The 22,067-nt window shown below is 30.4% G+C and overlaps 1 protein-coding gene across 2 annotated transcripts; it reads left to right on the top strand.

Annotated features, from left to right (window-relative positions):
- Window positions 1–195: 195 nt before the first annotated feature.
- Window positions 196–9,443, top strand: LOC655000 (uncharacterized protein). 2 transcript variants are annotated; one of them, XM_961469.4, is made up of 2 exons: window positions 196–350; window positions 4,093–9,443. In XM_961469.4, the coding sequence occupies exon 2, from the start codon at window positions 4,099–4,101 to the stop codon at window positions 5,122–5,124; it is 1,026 nt and encodes a 341-aa protein (XP_966562.1). In that variant the 5' UTR covers window positions 196–350; window positions 4,093–4,098; the 3' UTR covers window positions 5,125–9,443. The 2 variants fall into 2 exon arrangements, with proteins under 2 accessions (XP_966562.1, XP_064214345.1); XM_064358275.1 differs by lacking the exon at window positions 196–350 and adding an exon at window positions 3,915–4,027.
- The last annotated feature ends 12,624 nt before the right edge of the window (window positions 9,444–22,067 follow it).

Below are 22,067 nucleotides of genomic sequence, written 5' to 3'. Positions count from 1 at the left end.
TTTACGTAATCGAAAGAGAGGGCGCTCCGGTCGCGCCGATTTTTCCAATTTGTTAATCAAAAATTGTAGATTTGGATGCGTACGATTGGCGTTTTGGTTGTTTTTCGTTAATTTTTGCTATAAAAATCATTGGGGGAGTTTTTAGTTCGTTATTTGTTGTTGGGTGCGTATAGATCCGGCTTGTGTGACTTGTCACTTGTCAGTGTCACTTTGACAAGTCCAATTGTCAAAGTTGTTTTTGCTGCATTTTTGGTGCAGTGCCCGAAAACCGGGTTAAAAATGCTTCAATAATCAAAAGCGAACACCTCCCACGTAACAATGCATAAATAACACCTCACAAGACTGATTAAGTAAGTACTGTACATTGGCACCCGGAGCCCCCTTAATGCGGCTTATTCTATCAAACTGTTTCATTATTATCTAACCGATAATACGTACTCTTATATTTTTTATGATTTTAAGTAATCTGACTATACACTCAATATTTTTTTATTTTAAACTGGTCATTTATTTTATAAATCTAGAAAACAATGTTTTATAAATTTATTGTTTTACAACTGTGTATTTGAATTTTGCCTGTGATACATAATTTTGTCAATCACGTAAAATATAACATTACTTTCTTAAGTTAATGTTTTTTAAGGGCAAGCTTTTTCAGTCAATAAAAATGTTGCATTACAGATTAGAGACAATCGATTTTTATTAAAGGTCCAGGTGTATTTTTAGATTGTAAGCTCACTTTCTTCTATAACATTGATTATTTAGTTATTAAAATAAAGAGTCGAAAATTCTTAGGATGTATTAAAAGACTTTGATTCTGACTTTCAAAATATCAGATCTAGTATATTAGTTTTGTACTATACTACAGGGTGAGTCACTAGAGGGATATATCTGATTTTTTTAATATGCAACCAATAATACCGATTGCAGCTGACCAAATCGGTAATCGTTAAAAAATTTCAAAAGGAATCAACAATTACACTGTTTTTGGTATTATCAAGTTTGTTTTGATATGTTGTTAAATTTTATTGTGGACTACTATTAATAAAAAAATAAAAAAACAATATTGATTTAATTAATGTTCCAACATATACTAGATTTTTATGTCTCCTTTATTTTTTAAGATATCTAATAAAAAATCACCCTAATTTTATTTAAGTAGTTTTTTTTAAAACGTACCTTTTTTACACTTTTTTCTATAATCTTACGTCGTCACTGACTTTTTTCGAAGGCATTTTTCTGTATTGTGTACTTTTCAGGTTTTCTCCATTATTACTCTTCGTAAATTGTCTATAATGTGATTTGAAACTACTAAAAACTTCTTAAAACTCATTAACCAAAAACATTTAAGAACTTACGAATTAAAACAACTATGACGAAAACTAAAAATTGGATCAGTTGATTAAAAAAAAATTGCAAGCCGTCTATTTACTAGGTATTTTGTTAATCAAAATAAAGATTTATTGCCCATTTAACACATACATAAATATGCCACTGCATGTTATGGATTTTACTCCTTAAATTTTTGAGAGAGATTACAGCACAAATTCTGACCAATTCTGAGCTCACTGTGCTATAAAAAAATACAGCAGAAAGATTCAAAAAGCAAAAAAAACATCCCTTAAAATAAATGGATTGCAAAATTTGTTTATTATGTTATTGTATTATTTATTTACTTGCTCTTATTCATTTTTATTGACTGTTTGTTTTTGTGTCCTGCGTGTTACCTAACTATGTGCGTAATTTGTTTTGTTTTTAATTTTTGGAAGATCGGATATAAGCATTTTTTGTTAGTAAGTACATGTAATTATTGTTATAACTAAAAATAATACCATATTATTATTATTATGTTTTATTTTTTCAGTAACCTGTTATAAAATAAAAGTAATTAATTACAAGAAAATCCTGTAATTTTTGGTATTATATTACCCAACTTTGTCAAATCACTGGTCGGTATTTGAGTGTGTGAGTAGTAAAATAGGACGTCGGTACCTAAAGGTTAAATAATTTTTTTTATTAGTAATCTATTTTGCTTATTTAAAGCACGCAACTTTCAAAACGCGCGTTTTTTAAAGTGTCCAAGGCGACATCAATAACCCAAGAAACGTGAAGATAAATGGCAATGTTTTAATAATTTTTTGTTATAATGACAATCAATTTTATGACAACGAAAGGTATACTGATCTGACATTACATTATTATTATGTTAGTATTATTAATCAAAGTGTGCCAATAAAAAAATAACGTGAAGTATTCGTGGATAACTGGTCTTTAAAATACTTGCTTTATTTCGAGCACTCCGACTACGCCGTTTTGCTCAAAAAAGCGCGCGTGTTTTAAACACCACAATATCCATTTATACTTTAATACAGGGTGTATCAGAAATACGTGTCTTAATTTTAACAGGTAACAGAGCTTAATAAATAAAACATCTTTACTATTTGTAAAAAATTCGCAAATTTACTTAAAATTTGGAATAAGATAATATACTGAAACGTGTACCCGCCTATGGGTACAAAAATAATAGAGCCGAACTATTTTAGTTGTGATAGAAACGGTCAATTTAAACAATTTAAAACATTAATGAAAATTGTTGCTGTAAATACAAACTAATTATTAAACACTGACCGGCTCGTTTGCACAAAAGAAAGGAGGAAAACAGTGAAAATTATAAATAAGAATTTTGCAAAATGTTATATAGAAAAGTTGTTGTATTTTATGAGTTTTATTACGTTTTAAAATTAACACACATATTTCTGATACACCCTGTATATTATTTTGTCACACGTAGGATAGGTGGGGATTTTTGGTATTTTATTTGTAATAGTAATAGTGTACCTAAGATCTTTACCAATTTTCAGATCTATGCGAATTATTGCAACTTTAGCACTATACAGTGTGTCCGTTTTTCGAGCTCCACTATGGGGATCGCAGTTATTATAAGAGATACAACATTGGTTAAATTAAGGCAAAGTTGGGCATTTTTATGCTGAACAATTATCTGAAAGAAAATTTGATGTGTTATTTTTACTTTTTGAATTATCGGAAAAAACGGTAATATTCGTTTTTATTTTTTCAAGCCAAAACCAAAAGAACTTGACACTTTTAACTAGGACGTTCTTCAGGCACTTTTTTATAAGAAATCTAAATTTGTCATCGTGTTTTCCAAGGTGTTCTTGATGTCGGAGTTACAACATATTACTTTGGTTTTTCTTATGGAAGCCATATTCACTTTTTGTATTTTTGAAAAGTGTTTTCATTTCTGATTACAACTATGCATTACATGATATAATCGAATCTTACATGCTGATCATAACAGAGAAAAAAGCATTTTTACAAAGAGTGCTTTGGAAAAACGCCAACAATTTTGTTCTTAACAAACTAGATTTTAGAGGTTTAATTGAATTTTGTTTCTGGGAGGTCCACGTTTCCGCCAAGCTTACTTACTTAAAAACTAAACGACATGATAAACTATAATTTGATTCTTCACAAAACAAAGCAAGACAGTAGTTATGAAAATTGTCATATTTAATAGAATTCGCAAAATTTAGTTTGTTAAACAACATTTTTGACGTTTTTTACTATTTGCAAAAAAACGCTTTTTTCTTAATTTTAATCAGCATGTAAGTTTCGATCATATCATGTGATACATCATTGTAATTACTAATCAGGAAAAAAGACTTGCAAATGTCAAATATGGCTTCCATAGCAAAAACCAAAGTTGAGTGTAACTCTGATATCAAGAATGCCTTGGAAAAGGCAATGACAGAATTATTATTATTATTATTATTATCATTATTATTTCTTGTAAAAAATGGCTGAAGAGTGTAAATACTTAAAAACCTCAAGTTTTTTTAGTTTTCGCTTAAAAAATAAAAACAAAAATGACAAAAATTTTTTTAGTTTTTCTCCATAATTCAAAAACTAAAAATAACACATTCAGATAATTGTTCAGCATAAAAATGCGCAATTTTGCCTAAATTTGTCCCGTGGTGGAGCTCAAAAAACGGCCAGCCTGTATATTATTGTCTGTTTTGACCGTACCATTAATTGTAATATTATTAAAATATTGTAAAATTATTATAATTCCAGTCCAAAATGCCGGAAAACCTCGAACTCCAACAACTGGTCGACGACGAGACCGAGCCCGGCGTCAAGATCCACCCTCGCAGCAAGCTGTGCAAGTGCCCCTATTTGGGCCTGATTTTGGCCACTTTAAGCTCTCTGTTCTTCTCACTTTGCTCTGTGATTGTGAAATGGATGACGGACGTGGACCCCATGGCCCTCGCCGCCTATCGCTACCTCGGGGTGCTGCTCCCCGCCATCCCCATAGTGATCTACCGGCAGGAGCCCCTTTTCCCGCAAGGCAAGCGCATAATGCTCCTGTTGCGGTCTTTCACAGGCACCGCCGCCCTGATGCTGAGCTTCTACGCCTTCAGGCACATGCCGTTGGCCGACGCCTCCGTGATCGTCTTCTCCGTGCCTGTCTTCACCGGGATCTTCGCCCGCATGTTCCTCAAGGAACCGTGCGGCCTCTTTAGCGTGTTCTCCGTTGTTTTGACTCTGATCGGTGTGGTGCTGATTACGCGACCGCCAAGTTTGTTCGGTGATACGGTGAATTCGCTGGGGGAGTCGGGGCAAAAGACCGAGATCTGGGGGGCTGTGGCCGCCTTTTCGGCTACGCTGTTCGGGGCCAACGCCTACGTGCTGCTGCGGGCGCTCAAAGGCATCCACTTCTCGGTGATTATGACGAATTTTGGCTCGTTTGCGCTTTGTCAATGTCTCTTGGTGACGTTTCTGATTGGGGCCCTGTGTGTGCCCCCATGCGGTCTCGACCGGTATTTGATCGTAGCCTTGGCGTTTTTCAGCTTTTTGGGGCAGATTTTGCTCACGCTAGCGCTCCAGTTGGAGCAGGCGGGGCCTGTGGCTATTGCGCGAAGTAGTGATATTGTGTTTGCGTTTATTTGGCAAGTTTTATTTTTCAATGAGATACCGAATCGGTTCTCGATAGGCGGCGCTGTTCTGGTGATGAGTTCGGTCGTTTTGACCGGAATGCGAAAGTGGATACTTGCCTTGCCGCCGGAGGCGAATCTCAGAAGGAATCTTTCGTTTCTAGTCAAGTAGTTTTCGCGCCAAAAATTTTTTTTGTGATATTTTTAACAGTATTATTTTCGATATGAGACGGCACGGTTTTCTCTCAATGAATTCATATTGCCTTCTATCAACTCGAAATGGAAAAAGTGTGCCGTTTGTTTATTTATTTCTCGATCATTCTGTATATATTAGCACAAGCTTTCGCCAAAAGCCACTAACACAATTTTGATGTCGTAGCAGCTCAAATATCTTCCCAGAACGTAATGTACCGGGGGTTTACAAGAATTCCACCACGTTTTGTATTTTTTTTGCAAATTTTATATCCTAACGTCTAAGATTTTCAGTGTTCGGTTCTTTAAGTCATTAAAACAGGTGAACAAAAGTATGGAACCAACTTTATTTTGTTTAAACTACATAGTTTTGAAAACAAGTAAGTTAATGAACGATAAAGTATTGTAGAAATGTGATAATTTTTTTAGAATTAAATTCATATTTTGTTGTTTTTTTCTTCTCATTTTTTTAAATAGCAGATAAAAACTGAATTTTTGTCGAAAAAAATTTCCAAGGTAAGTAGGTACACATTTATTGTTTTTTATATATTTTTTTCTATTATGTTATTTTTTGATAACTTACAACACTACATTCTACTGTGATATTTCTAGTTTTTTATTTGCACATTGATTTAGACAATACACATTTTTATCTTTATTGAAAGTATGAAAAAAATCAAAAAAATAATGCAAAAAAATCAAGAGAAGAAGAAAGTATAATAAAAAAGTTATAAAAAAAGTTCTTGAAAGGATTGCACATCTTCCTTTGTTTTATAAGAAGTGTTAGTTTTCTGTTATTTTTTTATGTTTTGTTAACATATTAAATGTTTTCAAACTAATTTTACAAGAAATTATAAAAAAGTAATTACAGCTTATAAAATTACTCAAAATTAGGAACAAAAAGATAACGCCTTTTATGTTTAATTGTCAATATTTTTTTTATTTTGTTTTCTTTCTTATTACTAGAAAGATACAAAGATGTGTACTATCCACAACAGCAAAAAAAATTAGTAGCTTAAAAAATGATAATGACGTTACCCATATTCACTTTTTGTATTTTTCAAAAGTCTTTTTATTTCTGATTACAACTATGTATCATATGATATGATCGAAGCTTACATGCTGATCAAAATGGAGAAAAAAGCATTTTTACAAAGAGTGCTTTGGAAAAATGCCTACAATTTTATTCTTAAACAAACTAGATTTTAGAGGTTTAATTGAATTTTTATCTTTATTGCAAGTATGAAAAAAATCAAAAAAATAAAGCAAAAAATCAAGAGAAGAAGAAAGTAAAATAAAAAAGTTATAAAAAAAGTTCTTGAAAGGATTGCACATCTTGCTTTGTTTTATAAAAAGTGTTAGTTTTCTGTTATTTTTTATGTTTTGTTAACCTATTAAATGTTTTCAAACTAATTTTACAAGAAATTATAAAAAGTAATTACAGCTTATAAAATTACTCAAAATTAAGAACAAAAAGATAACGCCTTTTATGTTTAATTGTCAATATTTTTTTTATTTTGTTTTCTTTCTTATTACTAGAAATGTACAAAGATGTGTACTATCCACAACAGCAAAAAAAATTAGTAGCTTAAAAAATGATAATGACGTTACCCATATTCACTTTTTGTATTTTTCAAAAGTCTTTTTATTTCTGATTACAACTATGTATCATATGATATGATCGAAGCTTACATGCTGATCAAAATGGAGAAAAAAGCATTTTTACAAAGAGTGCTTTGGAAAAATGCCTACAATTTTATTCTTAAACAAACTAGATTTTAGAGGTTTAATTGAATTTTAATCTTTATTGCAAGTATGAAAAAAATCAAAAAAATAAAGCAAAAAAATCAAGAGAAGAAGAAAGTATAATAAAAAAGTTATAAAAAAGTTCTTGAAAGGATTGCACATCTTCCTTTGTTTTATAAGAAGTGTTAGTTTTCTGTTATTTTTTTATGTTTTGTTAACATATTAAATGTTTTTAAACTAATTTTACAAGAAATTATAAAAAAGTAATTACAGCTTATAAAATTACTCAAAATTAAGAACAAAAAGATAACGCCTTTTATGTTTAATTGTCAATATTTTTTTAATTTTGTTTTCTTTCTTATTACTAGAGAGATACAAAGAAGTGTATTATCCACAACAGCAAAAAAAATTAGTAGGTTAAAAAATGATAGTGACGTTACAACTCAAAAAAATGACTAAGACAAAGATATTAATTTTATGCGTTACTTTTGGTTCAGTTTGTATATTCTTACATTTTTATTACGTCTTTATACTTACATTTTGTGACACTCTTGGGTTTGATAATTAGGTTCTTATTTTTTTCTACTTCTTGCCTAATTTCCATATTGTTACTCTTTTATGATTATTTTTACCTCCTTTTGTTTTACTTAACTTGTATTTAATTTGTAATTTGTTAATTTCCGTACGTTACAATTTCTTTATTTAACTTTTATCGTTAGTTTTTCATTTTCCTGAATTATTTTTTATACTTTTATAGACTTGTTATCCCCATACGTTCACGTCCATTTTTTTAACAATCTTAAATTCTTATTTCTTTATGTTAAAGGTTTTTTCTGCAATAATTTTACGTAATTAGTTGTTGTGAGATTTTACGTTCGTATCAGCCTGATTTTCACGTTTCTTTAAACATTTTTATATTATTTGCTTCTGGATTGTTTTTTATTTGTTCACACTATTATGTTTTATTATTTAATTACCTTATTTGACTTTACTACGTGACTTCTGCATACATAAAAAATTACACCTTTTCCAATTGTGGTTCCGAAAGTATCAAATGTATCTCTGAAATACCATTTACTATTATGATTATTATTATGACGAATGGAAAAGGTGAGGTTAAAAGTTGTGGGTTTTTAAAGTTTGTTATTAGTTTTCTGTTCAAAAAAATGATAACAGAAATGGTGCGATCACTCGTCATTTATTTTAAACACTGAAAAGAACTGACATTCACACGCATCTCTTTTTCTTTTTGTCGGCAGATGGCGTCTTGTTTTTGGCATGTTTAGTGTGTTTTTTTATTTTTATTTTTATTAAATGATAATTTATTATGTTTAATTGTAAAAGTTTTTTTATTTTATTAATTTTTTTTTCTTTCATATTACCAGAATGATAAAAAGATGTGTACCTACTATCCACAACTGCAAAAAAAGTTTAGTTGTTTGAAAAAATTAACAATGACGTTACAACTCAAAAACAAATGATATTATTTATAAACGTCACTATAATGTTAAACCGTAGCATTTAAATAAATAAAACCGACCTGTTTGGAGATTTATTGACAAATGACTAAGACAAAGATATGAATTTTGTGCGTTACTTTTGGTTCAGTCTGTATATTGTTACATTTTTATTACGTCTTCATATTTACATTTTGTGATACTCTTCTCATTTTTTTTCAACTTCTTGTCTAATTTTCCTATTTTTACTCTCTTATGATTATTTTTACATTTTTTTTGTTACTTAATTTGTAATTTGTTAATTTCCATACGTTACAATTTTTTTATTGAACTTTTATATTTAGTTTTTTTTACTTTTCTGAATTATTTTTTATACTTTTATAGACTTGTTATCCCCATACGTTCACGTCCATTTTTTTTAGCAATCTTAAGTTCATATTCCTTTATGTTAAAGGTTTTTTTGCTATATTTTTTTTATTTTTATCTAATTAGTTGTGAGATTTTACGTTCGTATCAGCCTGATTTTCACGTTTATTTAAACATTTTTATATTATTTACTTTTGGATTGTTTTTTATTTGTTCACACTATTATGTTTTATTATTTTTTACCTTATTTTATTTTATTATGTTACTTCAACGTAAATAACTACACCTTTTCCAATTGTGGTTCAGAAAATATCAAATGAATTTCAAATGAAAAGTTGTGGGATTTTAAAGCTTCTTCGTTATTAGGTTTATGTTCAAAAAAACAGAAATGGTGCGATCACTCGTCATTTATTGTAAACACTGAAAAGAACTGACATTCGCACGCATCTCTTTTTCTATTCGTCGGCAGATGGCGCCGTGTTGTTTTTTTGCATATTTAAGACATTTTTTATTTTTATTAATTGTTAATTTATTCCACTAAAAATCCAGTCGTATGTTTTGATTTTTAATTTTTTTAAGCCCCCGGTACTGTTAGATATTTTTTACAATTGTGATAACGTTTGTTTTTGGATGTTGACAGTCTTTGACTGTGCGCTGGACCAATTTGATATTGGACGTACAATTGTTAATTAATTAATTTCCGATGAGTTAATAAAACTGTATGAAGTAATTTGGTGTTTTAATTCCCGCACATATGCCAAATTTTGGGGTGATTGGTGTGTTTCCGGTCATTTGAAGCCGCTGAAAAAATCATCTTCAGCCCCGAAATAAATTACTTTCGTCTAGAAATCAAATGAAATTTTCATCATAGATAAATGAAAGTCTGGAATTAGATGGTGTTGGCCGATTGGAAGGTCTTTGTCGGTGTATTTTGTTAGTATTTTCATTCATCTCAGGGGTCATTAATTTGGTGAGGAATTTCAGGTAGCAGCTCGAGATTAATTGTGTCGGGGGGAGGGCAGGCCAGATGATGGTCTAATGAGAACGCGACCAATATCGAAAATAACAATAATAATAATTCAAAACCTGATATTTACAAACAAAAATACAAATTTCTAACCAAATTTAGTTATTGTTGAAATTGAAAAACAAGCTGTTTAGTTTAGCTTTACATTGTATTTATATTTCAGTTTCAGTGTTGACGAAACATTATTGTTTTAATATGTTTTTAGCAACATGAACATATAAAAATAAAATAAATAAATAATAAAATAATAAAAAGTAACAAAATTTAACGACGATAAAACCAAGTTCCTCAAAAAGGTTTTAAGTGAAAAGACGAGTTGCAACGTTTCGTTTACATAATCAACATCATCAGGCTAAAAAACGTATTAGCTGTTTCAAAACTATAAAAACTCGCATTTTATCTCAAAATTAGCTGTTATAAATTATTCATGCACTTCAAAAAAAAACAATAGCTAATGTAATTTATATATACAGTGTAACCTAAAATAATACAAACTTACTTACAATTATTACTAAATAACCAAATCACTGAAATTACAATTACATATAATTAACGTTAAAAAGGTTATAATTAAAATCCTAGTTACAATACTATTTAAACAACAAGAGAAAGCATGTTAAAAATATAACGACCATAATTTTCTGATGTTATTAGTGTTATTCTTGTTACTTTTTCTTAATAAGAAATCGTAATTTTTACTAAGTTTATCAGATATTTTTATTTTTTTGGATATGAATTATTCTTCATTTCGGCAGTAAGTCTTTTTTTTGTAATGTGATTCTTCATCAAGAATTTCTACACCATCAAAGTCAAATTCGTGCAAATTTGTCAATGAATTTCCAGTGTTCTCTTTTTCTCGAAAACTAATTGGAGTAATAATAATTGCTAGATTTATTTTTCTTGAAAAAGAAACATGCACACTTGATGTTGCATACCTGACCAACTGACGCTCTGGAGTTTTGTATTCCTGAAAAATAAAAATATGTACAGTCACGATAAAAAAAATGACATCCCTAAAATCGCAGCCACAAATCTTATTGATACGATACAGTTACTGTACGTTTGACTAGTTTATAAACTAGCTGGGCAGTTTGTAAACTAAGCTGTTTGTTGTAATTTATGACTTAAAGATTTTAGTCGGACTTTTGCTATCCGGCCCGGTTGGTAGGGGTGGCATTCTTTTCGATCGTGACTGTACATCCACGTTTATGGTGTCTTGTAAATACATAATAAAGATGTCTATTTATTTCAAGATATACTTAAATAATGTCAAAGAAATAAATTTCTAAGTTTAAATTAAAAAAAAAACATGAAATTTATATAGGAAGGGCAAGAATTTTTGGAGACAGAGCTTCGTCATGTCTGGCTCTCTGCTGGCTACGGCCATGTTAGTTTGTCTAAGATAAATTTGACCACACATTTTTCAACTAATTCGATAAATTACGTTACTTTTTTAATTTAGAAGTTTTTAATTTTAATTTGCTAGATTTAATGTTTTTTTAAAGTTATAGTAGACAAACTTTAGGGAATCAGAATTGTTACTATTTAAGAAACTGAGTTGGTCATTGTTATCATTATACATATAAGATTTTGTTGATTAAATTAGGTGGATTTTTGCAATATACAGGGTGACCCAGCGGTGTGTAATCGGTCTATAACTTTTTTGCTATTTGAAATATTACCATTCTGTTTTTATTATGCGATCGATCGACTTAAAGTCCACAAATTAAAAATGTTTTTATTATGCACAGGGTGTTGTATACAGGATGGTGAACCAAAGTTATATTTTTTTAAATGGAACACCCTATATATTTTTTCATAATTAGATTCTACGCAAAAAATAATGTAACTTTATATGAACTATTATGGGTCTTATCTCTTTTCGTTTCGGAATTATTCAACTTTTCGTTATAAAAAAGACCAATTTTTGAAAAATCACTGCAAAGTCGCCTATGAATATTTTCCAATAAATTGGCAACAAAAAAATTCAGAATACCTTGTAGTTATAGTAAATCGACAACTTTTAATTAAAGCACGCAGATAATATACAGGGTGTGCCAAAACGCAAAAAGTTGAATAACTCATTTTTTTAATGGAACACCCTGTATTTTATTAAATGTATCGAAAGCATTTTTAATAAGCTTTCTAACGGTATGGAGTTTCTATAGCAAATTTAAAATATTTTTCGAGATTTTTCAAAAAAATTTGATATGTACTTATGTGATTAATTACACAAGTAATCTAATTATTATCTAATACATAAATGAATTTCACTTATCAAGAATTTATAATAAAATAAATAAAAAAAATATTTTTTTATTTATTTTATCACTTTAAGAAATATTGTAAATTTCTTATAAAACCGCATATCAATAGAAAGTGTATCAAAAATGCTATCGATACATTTAATAAAATACATGGTGTTCCATTTGAAAGAAAAATTCAACTTTTTGCGTTTTGGCACACCCTGTACATTATATCCGTGTTTCAAGTAAAAGTTGACTATTTCCTAAAACTACAAGTTATTCTGAGTTTTTCTGTTGCAAATTTACCGGAAAATATTCATAGGCGACTTTGCAGCGATTTTTCAAAAATTGGTCTTTTCTATAACGAAAAGTTGAATAATTCCGAAACGAAAAGAGATAGACACATAATAGTTTATATGAAGTTACATTATTTTTTTGCGTAGAATCTAATCATGCAAAAATATATAGGGTGTTCCATTTAAAAAATTATAACTTTGGTTCACCACCCTGTATACAACACCCTGTGAACAATACAAATATTTTCAGTTTGTGGACTTTAAGTCGCTCTATCGGATAATAAAAACATAATCGCAATATTTTAAATAATAAAAAAGTTATAGACCGATTATGCACCCCTGGGTCACCCTGTAGTATTTGATACGTAAAGAAGATGTTTGTTTATGCTAATTAGTTTTAATAGTATTTTTAGGAAATAACTTTAAAACAACTAGATATCGAATTACATTCTTATTTTCAAGTCCAATTGTAAATTTTAAAGTTGGAGAAAAAGTTTTAAATACAGGGTGTTACGAAAAGATGGGGACAAAACCACATGTTCTGATGCTATTGTTTTTGATTTTTCTTGTTTATAAAGTATTCAGCAATCAACATTTTAAGAAATTTAAGGACATATTTTTGTTATACGTTATCCGAGTGGTGTAATACTTTTTTATTCGAAAGATCCATTTTTTTTAACTTATATCGCCCTTGATTTTGGAGTAAAAAAATAATTTATGTCGACGTGTTAAAATTCAGACTTTCGCCCATTTATTATTATTGGTTATATTTTTTTTTGGCTTTAGTTTTGTCATGTACGTATATGCTAGACAACAATAATGTAATTGGTTATAAAGTTAAACCAAAAATGGCATTTTTTCACAAAACTGTGAAAAAAAATCGTTGTATTTCTACCCAACACAACTAATTAAATTCTACACTGTCATTATAACAAAAAATAATAATTACAATTATAATAAGTGAAGTAATAACTAATTAATTAAATCCATTTTTAAAACCAAGAACAATAATTGACGAATATCCGAAATGTTGACACTTCTACATTACATATTTTTTTTATTCCAAAACAAAGGCCGATTCGAAATTTTTATAAGATACGAAAAATATTTAGAAACAAAGGGTCTTTCGAATAATAAAAAGAATTACACAACTCAGATAACGAATAGCAAAAATATGTTACAAAATGTGTTCAATTGTTGATAGGTAACAAAAAGACAAAAGAAATAGTACCAAAACAAGTGGTTTCGACGACAAATTACTTGTACCAAATTTCATCAAAATCGATTTCATTTAGAAGTTACTAATAAAAAACGAGTTTTTTGACTTTTAAACTTTTAAACGGTGCAACTTGGTATTCGGAAATAAAATTAACTAGACGCCCTCTGGTGATGACTTTTGAACTATGTTGAAAACAGTAAAGAAATTTTCGTAATGCCACATTTAACTGACATTTAATGAATTGTTCAACAATTTTGCGTGTATAGTGTTAATTACTTACAATAGAAAGAATTACTTCAAAAGTACGTGGTGGTAAATTCTAGCGTTGACTTTGGTTCTGTAGTTTTTCGTGGTATAAAGTGTTTATTGTTGGAACTTGAAAGTGGATAAAATGTGAAAAATATTTAAATTTTGATTACAAAGTGTTATCAAACAGTTGTCTAATTAAAGATTATAAGTCATGGATCACAGCGAACACAAAGTTTGGCTCAAGAAACCAATAAATTAGTGAAGTGTTATGAATTTTAGGTTAGAATTTTCCACTGAAAAAATCATGAAATGCTGCGGTAAATCTACAAAACTACAATAAAGATTAACAACTGCTGATACATTTAAACGTAAATTATGCCAAATGGTAGGCTTTTCAATGTCTTTGTAGTAATTTTCCAATAAAGAAAGTGAACCAAACAGTCATTCGTTATTCGTGTTTTCCTCGTCATCTCTCATTTGTCAACATAAGTTTCTTGCATCAAAGATGCAATAATCATTCCGCATAGGCAATGTAATAATTGTGAAGCCCCAAAATTCGTACAACGCTCAAAATATCCGAATAAACATTTTCCCGCCATTTATGGTTACTGTTTTCGACCTAGCTCAGTGGCGCCCCCAACGGTAATTATACTTCCGAATCGAGGTAAATTGGCCTAAATCGGTCTATTTTAAGCTAAGGAATCTATGGTTCACTGTTGTCTCCATCTTTTCGTTACACCCTGTAATATGATAAATATTAGCTGTTTCAAGACTATAAAAACGCCAACGTCGCATTTTACTAAATATTTTTTTTTAAATAAGATTGATAAAGTTGTAAAATAGTTAATAAAGATTTGATCTCTCATAGAAACTATTATTTTCTTGAAGTGCATGAATAACTCATAACAGTTATTTTTGAGAGAAAATGCGACTTGGCGTTTTTATAGTTTTGAAACAGCTAATACATAAATGTACTTAGAAAAAATTGTTGAAAAATTTTGGTTGTTTGTCCACCTGTCTGTGCTTCCCACTGTGCCGCTTAATTTTAATGTAAACTCGTCGCTTTCGAATGCGGGTGGTCTACTTTTCGAGATGATGCTGCAGATATTTCGGTTAATAGAGTGCAATTGCCGTCCCTAATGCACGCCACTGAGTGGTGAAACTGTTTTTGACGATGGCTTCCTCATGAATTTGGTCACAATTTGATTTATTCGTAGTAAAAGTATCGAGTGATGTTTCACTTTCAAATCGCTTGGTTTAGAGAAATGATCCGAAAAAATGATGGTCTTTATCAACCAAGAAATTAGAATATTTGACGGAAATCGTGTGGGAAATAGAAATCGCGTTTTAGTGGTTATTAATCGATTTGGTAATAATAAAGTGCTGAGTTGGGAACAAATAGACCTCGTTTTTGTGGATGAGGAATCAAACTGTACATTTTTATTCCACCAATAAATATCAAAACTCCTAGATTTTGATCAATTCACTCACCTGTCCACATCTCTTTGCATTTTTTTGTGGTGGTACACCTGCCGTTTGTGCATTTCGCCGCCTACATCGATTAGTTTGACCCCTACCAAGCCACGGAAATAAATTCGTTTTCACGGCCCACAAAAAGCCAAAAATGCCGCCAATGGCGTTCCGCTTTGGTGTTGCGAACAAGCAATTGGCTCGACACAGGTCAAAGGTAAAGTTAAATTGCAAGGACCACCCAAAACCGGGGTTTGAAGCGCGTTTTTTCGAGGGTTGTTGGAAAAAATCGAATGCAAATGGTATGTGCAGTTAGCAATGCTCGAGAGCAACTCGCAGTCATTATGTGTGGTAGCTCGGACAAGCGAGACTAAATTAATTACGGGTTAATTACCGTGCACAAACCCACCCGTATAGTAAATTAATCACGAATGGCACTGAGTAGATACTCGCATTTCGAAGGAATTTCGTGAAAAACACCATGAAATCGATTGCGACGTGATCGGCTTTGTCGAGACGTTTGTTTTCGGGAATGTGTTGTGGGAAAGTTATTCGATAGAATAATGTCTCTATTTATTCAAATTTATCCAACTGTTTTTCTACTATTCCGAAAACTACATGGATGGTTTCAAGCAATCGCTTTATGGGCCTGTCGTAAATTCTCCCTTTCATCATTTTATTGCCCACAGATTAGTGCCCAGAAATTGTAAATCATGACAGTGCTTTGGCCATAAAGTGATCTATTTATCCCTTGAGTTGGGATTTTGGACAAAACGCGAGGAGAAAACGACATTAACTAACAAAATTTTGGTTTTAATTAGCAAAGCTGGTCGTTATTATTATTATCATTATTATCCATCTGTTCAGGTGAAGTAAAAATTAAGTGAATAAAAAAAATAAAAATAGGAAAAATAACTGGGAAAAAACTCCTCTACTGTAGAGAGCGTTAAGAATAGAATAGGTTTTATTATAGATTTTGGAACATTTTTAAATCGACTCTTTATAAGTGGATGTTTTCTCTCAAATACCGCAAATTTGAAAAAAACTGAACTTTTTTTGGCGAACTATCGACTGACATCGAGTTATAGCGACATATCTATGCAGGCTGATTCTTTTAGGGCCTTTATTAGAAACTTTTTAACTTCAATCGCAAAAGACTGAATTTTAGCTCATTATTTTCATTTTTAATCAAGTAAACTTTCGAAAAATACGATAAAATTGTGCTATTATTTAAAAGAAATGTTCGTTTTGTTCACCATTTTCATTCAAGAAGTTTAAAATTCGATGCCAAAGTTACTGTATATGAGTAATTCACTAAGTTATAATAAACCATAATTAAATATTATTGTTTTACTGGTTATTTGATAATGAACCAGCTAAAAACTAAATAAAATATTGAAGTTTGACAATTGTTGACCATTTTGCAAGGTCTACTTGATTAACTAGAAAATTGCGAAGTAAAATCTGTTTTTTGTGATTTTTTTCAAAAACTAAGAAACAGGTATAGGACGTGTTGATAAAAGTCACTGTAAACATCGATGTTATTTCGATTGCTCCATTAGAAAAACTGAGTTATAGCAGTTTTTTGATAACTATTTTAAAAAAATCATATTAGCCATGAATTCTGACAGTTGACAATTTTGAAAATTTTAGACTCTTCAAACCTTCAGTTATCGAATGCAAAAAAAAATATTCATTTAGCGCAAAGGGTTCAAAGGCTGTGATGTCTTAGATAAACCGTTGCAAATGAAAATTTTAACAAAATAATTGACATATGTCAAAAACTAAACTGATAAGTACCAACAACTTGGGTTAACTTCACTCAGCTTGAGAAGATGAATTCAAAAATGCAATAAAAATGTGTGGTTACTATTTAGAATTTCAAATTTGGCGCCAATTTTTTGTAGTTCCCGAGGCTCAGCCATTTTGAAAATAATTTGTTTAAACTCGGAATGGTCGATGTGGATCGTATAGAAAATTTTAAAGCTCTAGCTTTATTAGAAGTTGAAAAGTTTCTAATGTAACTTCTAAAAGAATCACCTTGTATTTTACCAGTTTTTGAATACATAAGTAATTTTCTCAAAAAATATAAGTCACACGGCAACGATCTTTCTTTAAACGATAGATGATTAAGAGAGTTTTCCAATGATATATACTTGATAAAACTAACACTGATGATTTTGTAGTTATTTCCCGTTGAACATTGGAGTACCCAATCACAACCACCGTCTAAAAAAAAACGGAAAAATTCAACATTTAAAAATCGAACCTATTGACATTTTCTTGCACTTTTAAAAACTCGACAACATTCTGAAAAACTATGCTGCAGCGAATTTTGCTGTAGGATTTTTAATTTTCGACATGAAATTTTTTAGTGAAACACTAATAATCAGAAAATTTCCAATTTTATTATTTTTTCAATTACAGCAAAACTATTCAAAAAAAAAGAAACTATTTCGATGTAAACCTATGAAAAATGATCCAGGGAATCGATTGGCTTCGAGTAAAACGCTCCCAACAGTTTTTTAGTTACATTTGTTTTTTTTTATTTTACCTACTTATTAGTATTTTCTTGTATGAGCGGTTTTTTCGAAAACTATTAGTTCTAACTTCTAAGATAATGGTCTTTTTTAGTAGACGATAGATAATTAAAAGAGCTTTTCTAAGATAATAAACTTAAAGTTACGTCTAACAGTTTTGGTGTTATTTCCTAATAAACAATCCAGGTACTTCACCAAAATCTTGGCAAAAATCGAAAAAAAATTAAAACTGAACTTATTGCCGTTTTCTTGATCGTTTAACAACTCGAGAGGGTGCTAAAGGCGTAGAAAAGTGCAGAAAACTTTGCTACAGCGAGTAGGACTGTTAGTTTCCGAGTTATGAATTTTTTTAATGAAAATCCAAAATTTAGCTTTTTTTATTTTCTCAATTATGACAAAACTATTCGAAAAATTAAAACTGTTTTGATGCAAGCTTATGTAAAATGATCCGAGGAGTCGATTGGCGCCGAGTAAATTGCAAAATTCCCAATAGTTTTTTAGTTACAAGTTTTTTTAATTTACTTTTTTTGTTATATAATATTTTGGATCTATCTTTTTTTGTTTGGAAATTATTCAATTTTTCCTTATAAAAAGACCAATTTTTGAAAAATCACTGCAAAGTCGCCTATGAATATTTTCCGGCAAATTTGTAAAAAAAATAATATTTTGTGGTCTTAGCAAATAGACGACTTTTAGTTAAAGCAAGCAGATAATATACAGAGCGTACCAAAATGCAAAAAGTTGAATAAATCTTTTTTTAATGCAACACCCTATATTTTTCTGTGTCGATAGAATTTTTGCTAAGATTTCTAATGGTATGGGGTTTGGGTAGCAACTTTAAATTGTTTTTCGAGATTTTTCAAAAAAAATTATTACAAGAAATTTTTTTTGCCTAGAATATGATAGTCAAATGGTAATTAATTTCTTGCTTATAAAATTAGAATTATAAATAAAATAAATAAAAAATAAAATTTTATTTTTTTGAATACTTTAAAAAAATTTCAAATTTGCCTTACAAACTGCATATCATTAGAAAGCTTATGAAAAATGCAATCGAGCAATCGGTACGTGTAAAGAAATACCTGATGTTCTATTTCAAAAAATGAGATTCAACTTTTTGCGTTTTGGCACACCCTGTACATTATTTGCATGTAAAAGTCGATTATTTCCTAAAACTACAAGGTATTCTGAGTTTTTCTGTTGATAATTTTTCGGAAAATATTCATAGGCGACTTCGCAGTGGTTTTTAAAAAATTGGTCTTTTCTATAACGAAAAGTTGAATAATTCCCAAACGAAAAGAGATAGATCCATAATAGTTTATATAAAGTTACATTGCTTTTTTGCGTTGAATTCAATTATGCAAAAATATATGAGGTGTTCTATAGAAAAAATAAACTTTTGTTCACCACTCTGTATATAACAGAGTACAATAAAAATATTTTTGGTTTGTAGACTTTAAGTCAATCTATCGAATGGTAAAAACGGCAAGGCAATATTTCAAATAGTAAAAAAATTATAGACCCCAGGGTCACCATGTTTGAGCTATTTTTTCGAAAACTACTAGTTTCAGGATAATAGTCTTTTTTTAAGTTAAAAGCTAATTAAAAGGGTTTAAAATTAGGTAAAAGAAGAACACCAGAAGTTATTCTCTTTAGTATTTTTTTATTAGGATCATATGCTTTTATTCGTTTTCCACACTTTTTTACAATTTAACAGGAGATTTGTAAATAGTTTTTGCTTACAAGAAGTTCAGTAAGGTGCTTTATTTGCCAAAAATATCTTATTTAACAACCCAAAGTGGTTCTGCTTCTCTAGGTTGGAAATAAACACATTAATCAAAGAAATTGACCTAATATTAAAATGACACCATGATTCTGCCTATTCTGAGCTTTCATTTGCTTAAATCATCATCACAACAATGTAATGCCACGTCACATTGTCAATTATTTAAATGTGGATCAGTGGCACTTGATAAAAATCGAGACCCGATCATTAGTAACTCGGAAAAAGTTATTTGAAATCGAATTGGTCACGGAAGGACAAGAGGGACTAGAAAAAAACCACTTGAATAAGACGGAAATGAATTGCATAAAAAAATAACTTTCCAGGAAGAAATTGATTGTTAGCAAGCACGATTTTTTCCACTCTTCAAATGATCTGAATGAGTTGAAAAAAATCGAATATTTTAAACAATAGTGGCTCGTTTCGACACTGCCATCAAGGCCGCCACAGATGCAATATTATGAAGATAGACTAATTCCTTTACGCTTCAATTTAAAAGTGCTACTGGGTACGATGGAAGCCAAAAAAATATCAAATTAAAATATAGCTATATCATGTTCATTGTGTGCAGCGGCCCCCATTGGCCCCCAGCGGCACATGCAAGTCATCTCTGCGCTGTGAGCAGCCCCCCAGCCGCCGCTCGAGTGAAATAGCGGTCGGCGTTGCCTTTCAAAAAAATAAATTGGATTTTTTCTAAGCCGGTTGACCACACGCCTCAATTGGCCGTAAAATTCTCGCCGTTAAGGGCCAGAGTCGCTTCGCACGTTCGAGCTACTTCATTTTTCATTGAGTCAACTTTAGAATGAAGAATAATAATAATAAAAAAAAACAAAACGCGCGGGTCGTTTTACACAGAAGCCGCCTTTTGAAATTTTTCGAGCGTCAGGCGGGATTTCATCGGATGTAATTTTGTTCTTCGTAATTGGGTGGCTTTTAATTTTCGACTTTGGCTAGATTTTCGTTCGTTCGGTCGGTGGCTGGAAAGCCAGCGTGGGAAGTGTTTCTGCAATGACTTGACTTCTGCTTTTTTCAAAGAATTATTTATTGAGATATCGAGACGTGAGGATTGCGCCGACTGATTGATTTGTTGGGTAACACCTGCTAGAATAAATTACTATTTGTACAAGGATTTAATGAGAAAAGCGTCAAAATTAATTATGAAATCCCGACACTTTGTTATTATTATTTATTCTTCAATGATAAATTAAATGATTAATTGGTTTTACCATGTACAGAAAAACTGACCAACAACTTCTAATCTACAGGTGACCCAAATGAGGCGGGTATTTTCAAAGAAAGCGCCCTCAAAAATTCCAAAACGCGTTTTCTTTTAATAATAATAATGTTTATTAACGGCCACGCCAAGTACAAGTGATATAGAAAATACAAAGATAAATACAAACACAGATAGGTATAATACAGTTAATATAAAATAAAGTGTTAATTATTAAAAGAGCTAAGTTCACTATGTTCAATAACAGTTTTTAAATCTTTTAGAAATCTATTTTTAGGTAAACCTATAAAATCTAATTTACCAGAAAATACGTTGCATGTTTTAGACAGCCTAGAAGATACAGAATTTTTCCCATAATTGGTACGGTGGTAAGGCACTACAAGCATTCTAGGCTCTCTAACGTTACAAACGGGTATATTTATTGAAAATAGCAATAGGATTACAATTTACATTACCAGACAATATACGATATACGAACGACGCGTCATAAAATATTCTACGAGAAGATAGTAAGGATAGTCCTAAATAACTTAAAATGTTTATATAATTATTTTTGTCATAAAATATGTTAAATTTGTAACATACAAATTTAATAAATTTTTTCTGAACATTTTCAATTCGACTAATATGAACATTATAACAAGGTTGCCAAATAATTGTGCAGTATTCCAAAATTGGACGAACATAACAATTATATAATAACATTACAACACGCAAACTTGAAAAATCAGAGCACTGTTTTATTATAAATCCTAATGTTTTGTTTGCTTTCGACAAAATGTGGTTAACGTGATAGTCAAAACTTAACTGGCTGTCTACAATAACTCCTAAATCGCGAATATGAGTGACACATTCAAGTTGATTGCCTGATATAAAGTACGATGGTAGATTGTAATATAATTTTCTAGAAAATCTTAGTGATTTACATTTATTTATGTTCAGTTCTAAAAAAATTTTTTTACACCACATACAAAAACTATTTAAATCACGTTGTAATATATCACAGTCGTTTGGATTTATAATAACTTTAAAAATCTTTACATCGTCGGCAAAAAGAAGGATTTCAGAGCTTTCGATCGCTGTTTTGACATCATTTATATATAGAGAAAAAAGAATAGGGCCTAGATGTGACCCCTGAGGCACACCTGTGGATGGATGAATTGCGCGAGACTTAACACCATTTATAGTTACATACTGTACACGATTAGATAAAAAAAAATAAATCCAACTAAGGACTGGATCCCCAAAACCTAAATTATCTAATTTTGATATTAATAACTCAATGGAAAT

The sequence above is a fragment of the Tribolium castaneum genome, chromosome 8 (assembly GCF_031307605.1).
Source record: "Tribolium castaneum strain GA2 chromosome 8, icTriCast1.1, whole genome shotgun sequence".
Classification (NCBI taxonomy): domain Eukaryota; kingdom Metazoa; phylum Arthropoda; class Insecta; order Coleoptera; family Tenebrionidae; genus Tribolium; species Tribolium castaneum.
Note: the sequence above shows the minus strand (reverse complement) of the source record. Positions and strands in the feature narration are given on the sequence as shown.

Excerpts from the sequence above, each read along its gene's own strand:
- LOC655000 (XM_961469.4), top strand. The coding sequence starts at position 4,099 with ATGCCGGAAAACCTCGAACTCCAACAACTGGTCGACGACGAGACCGAG.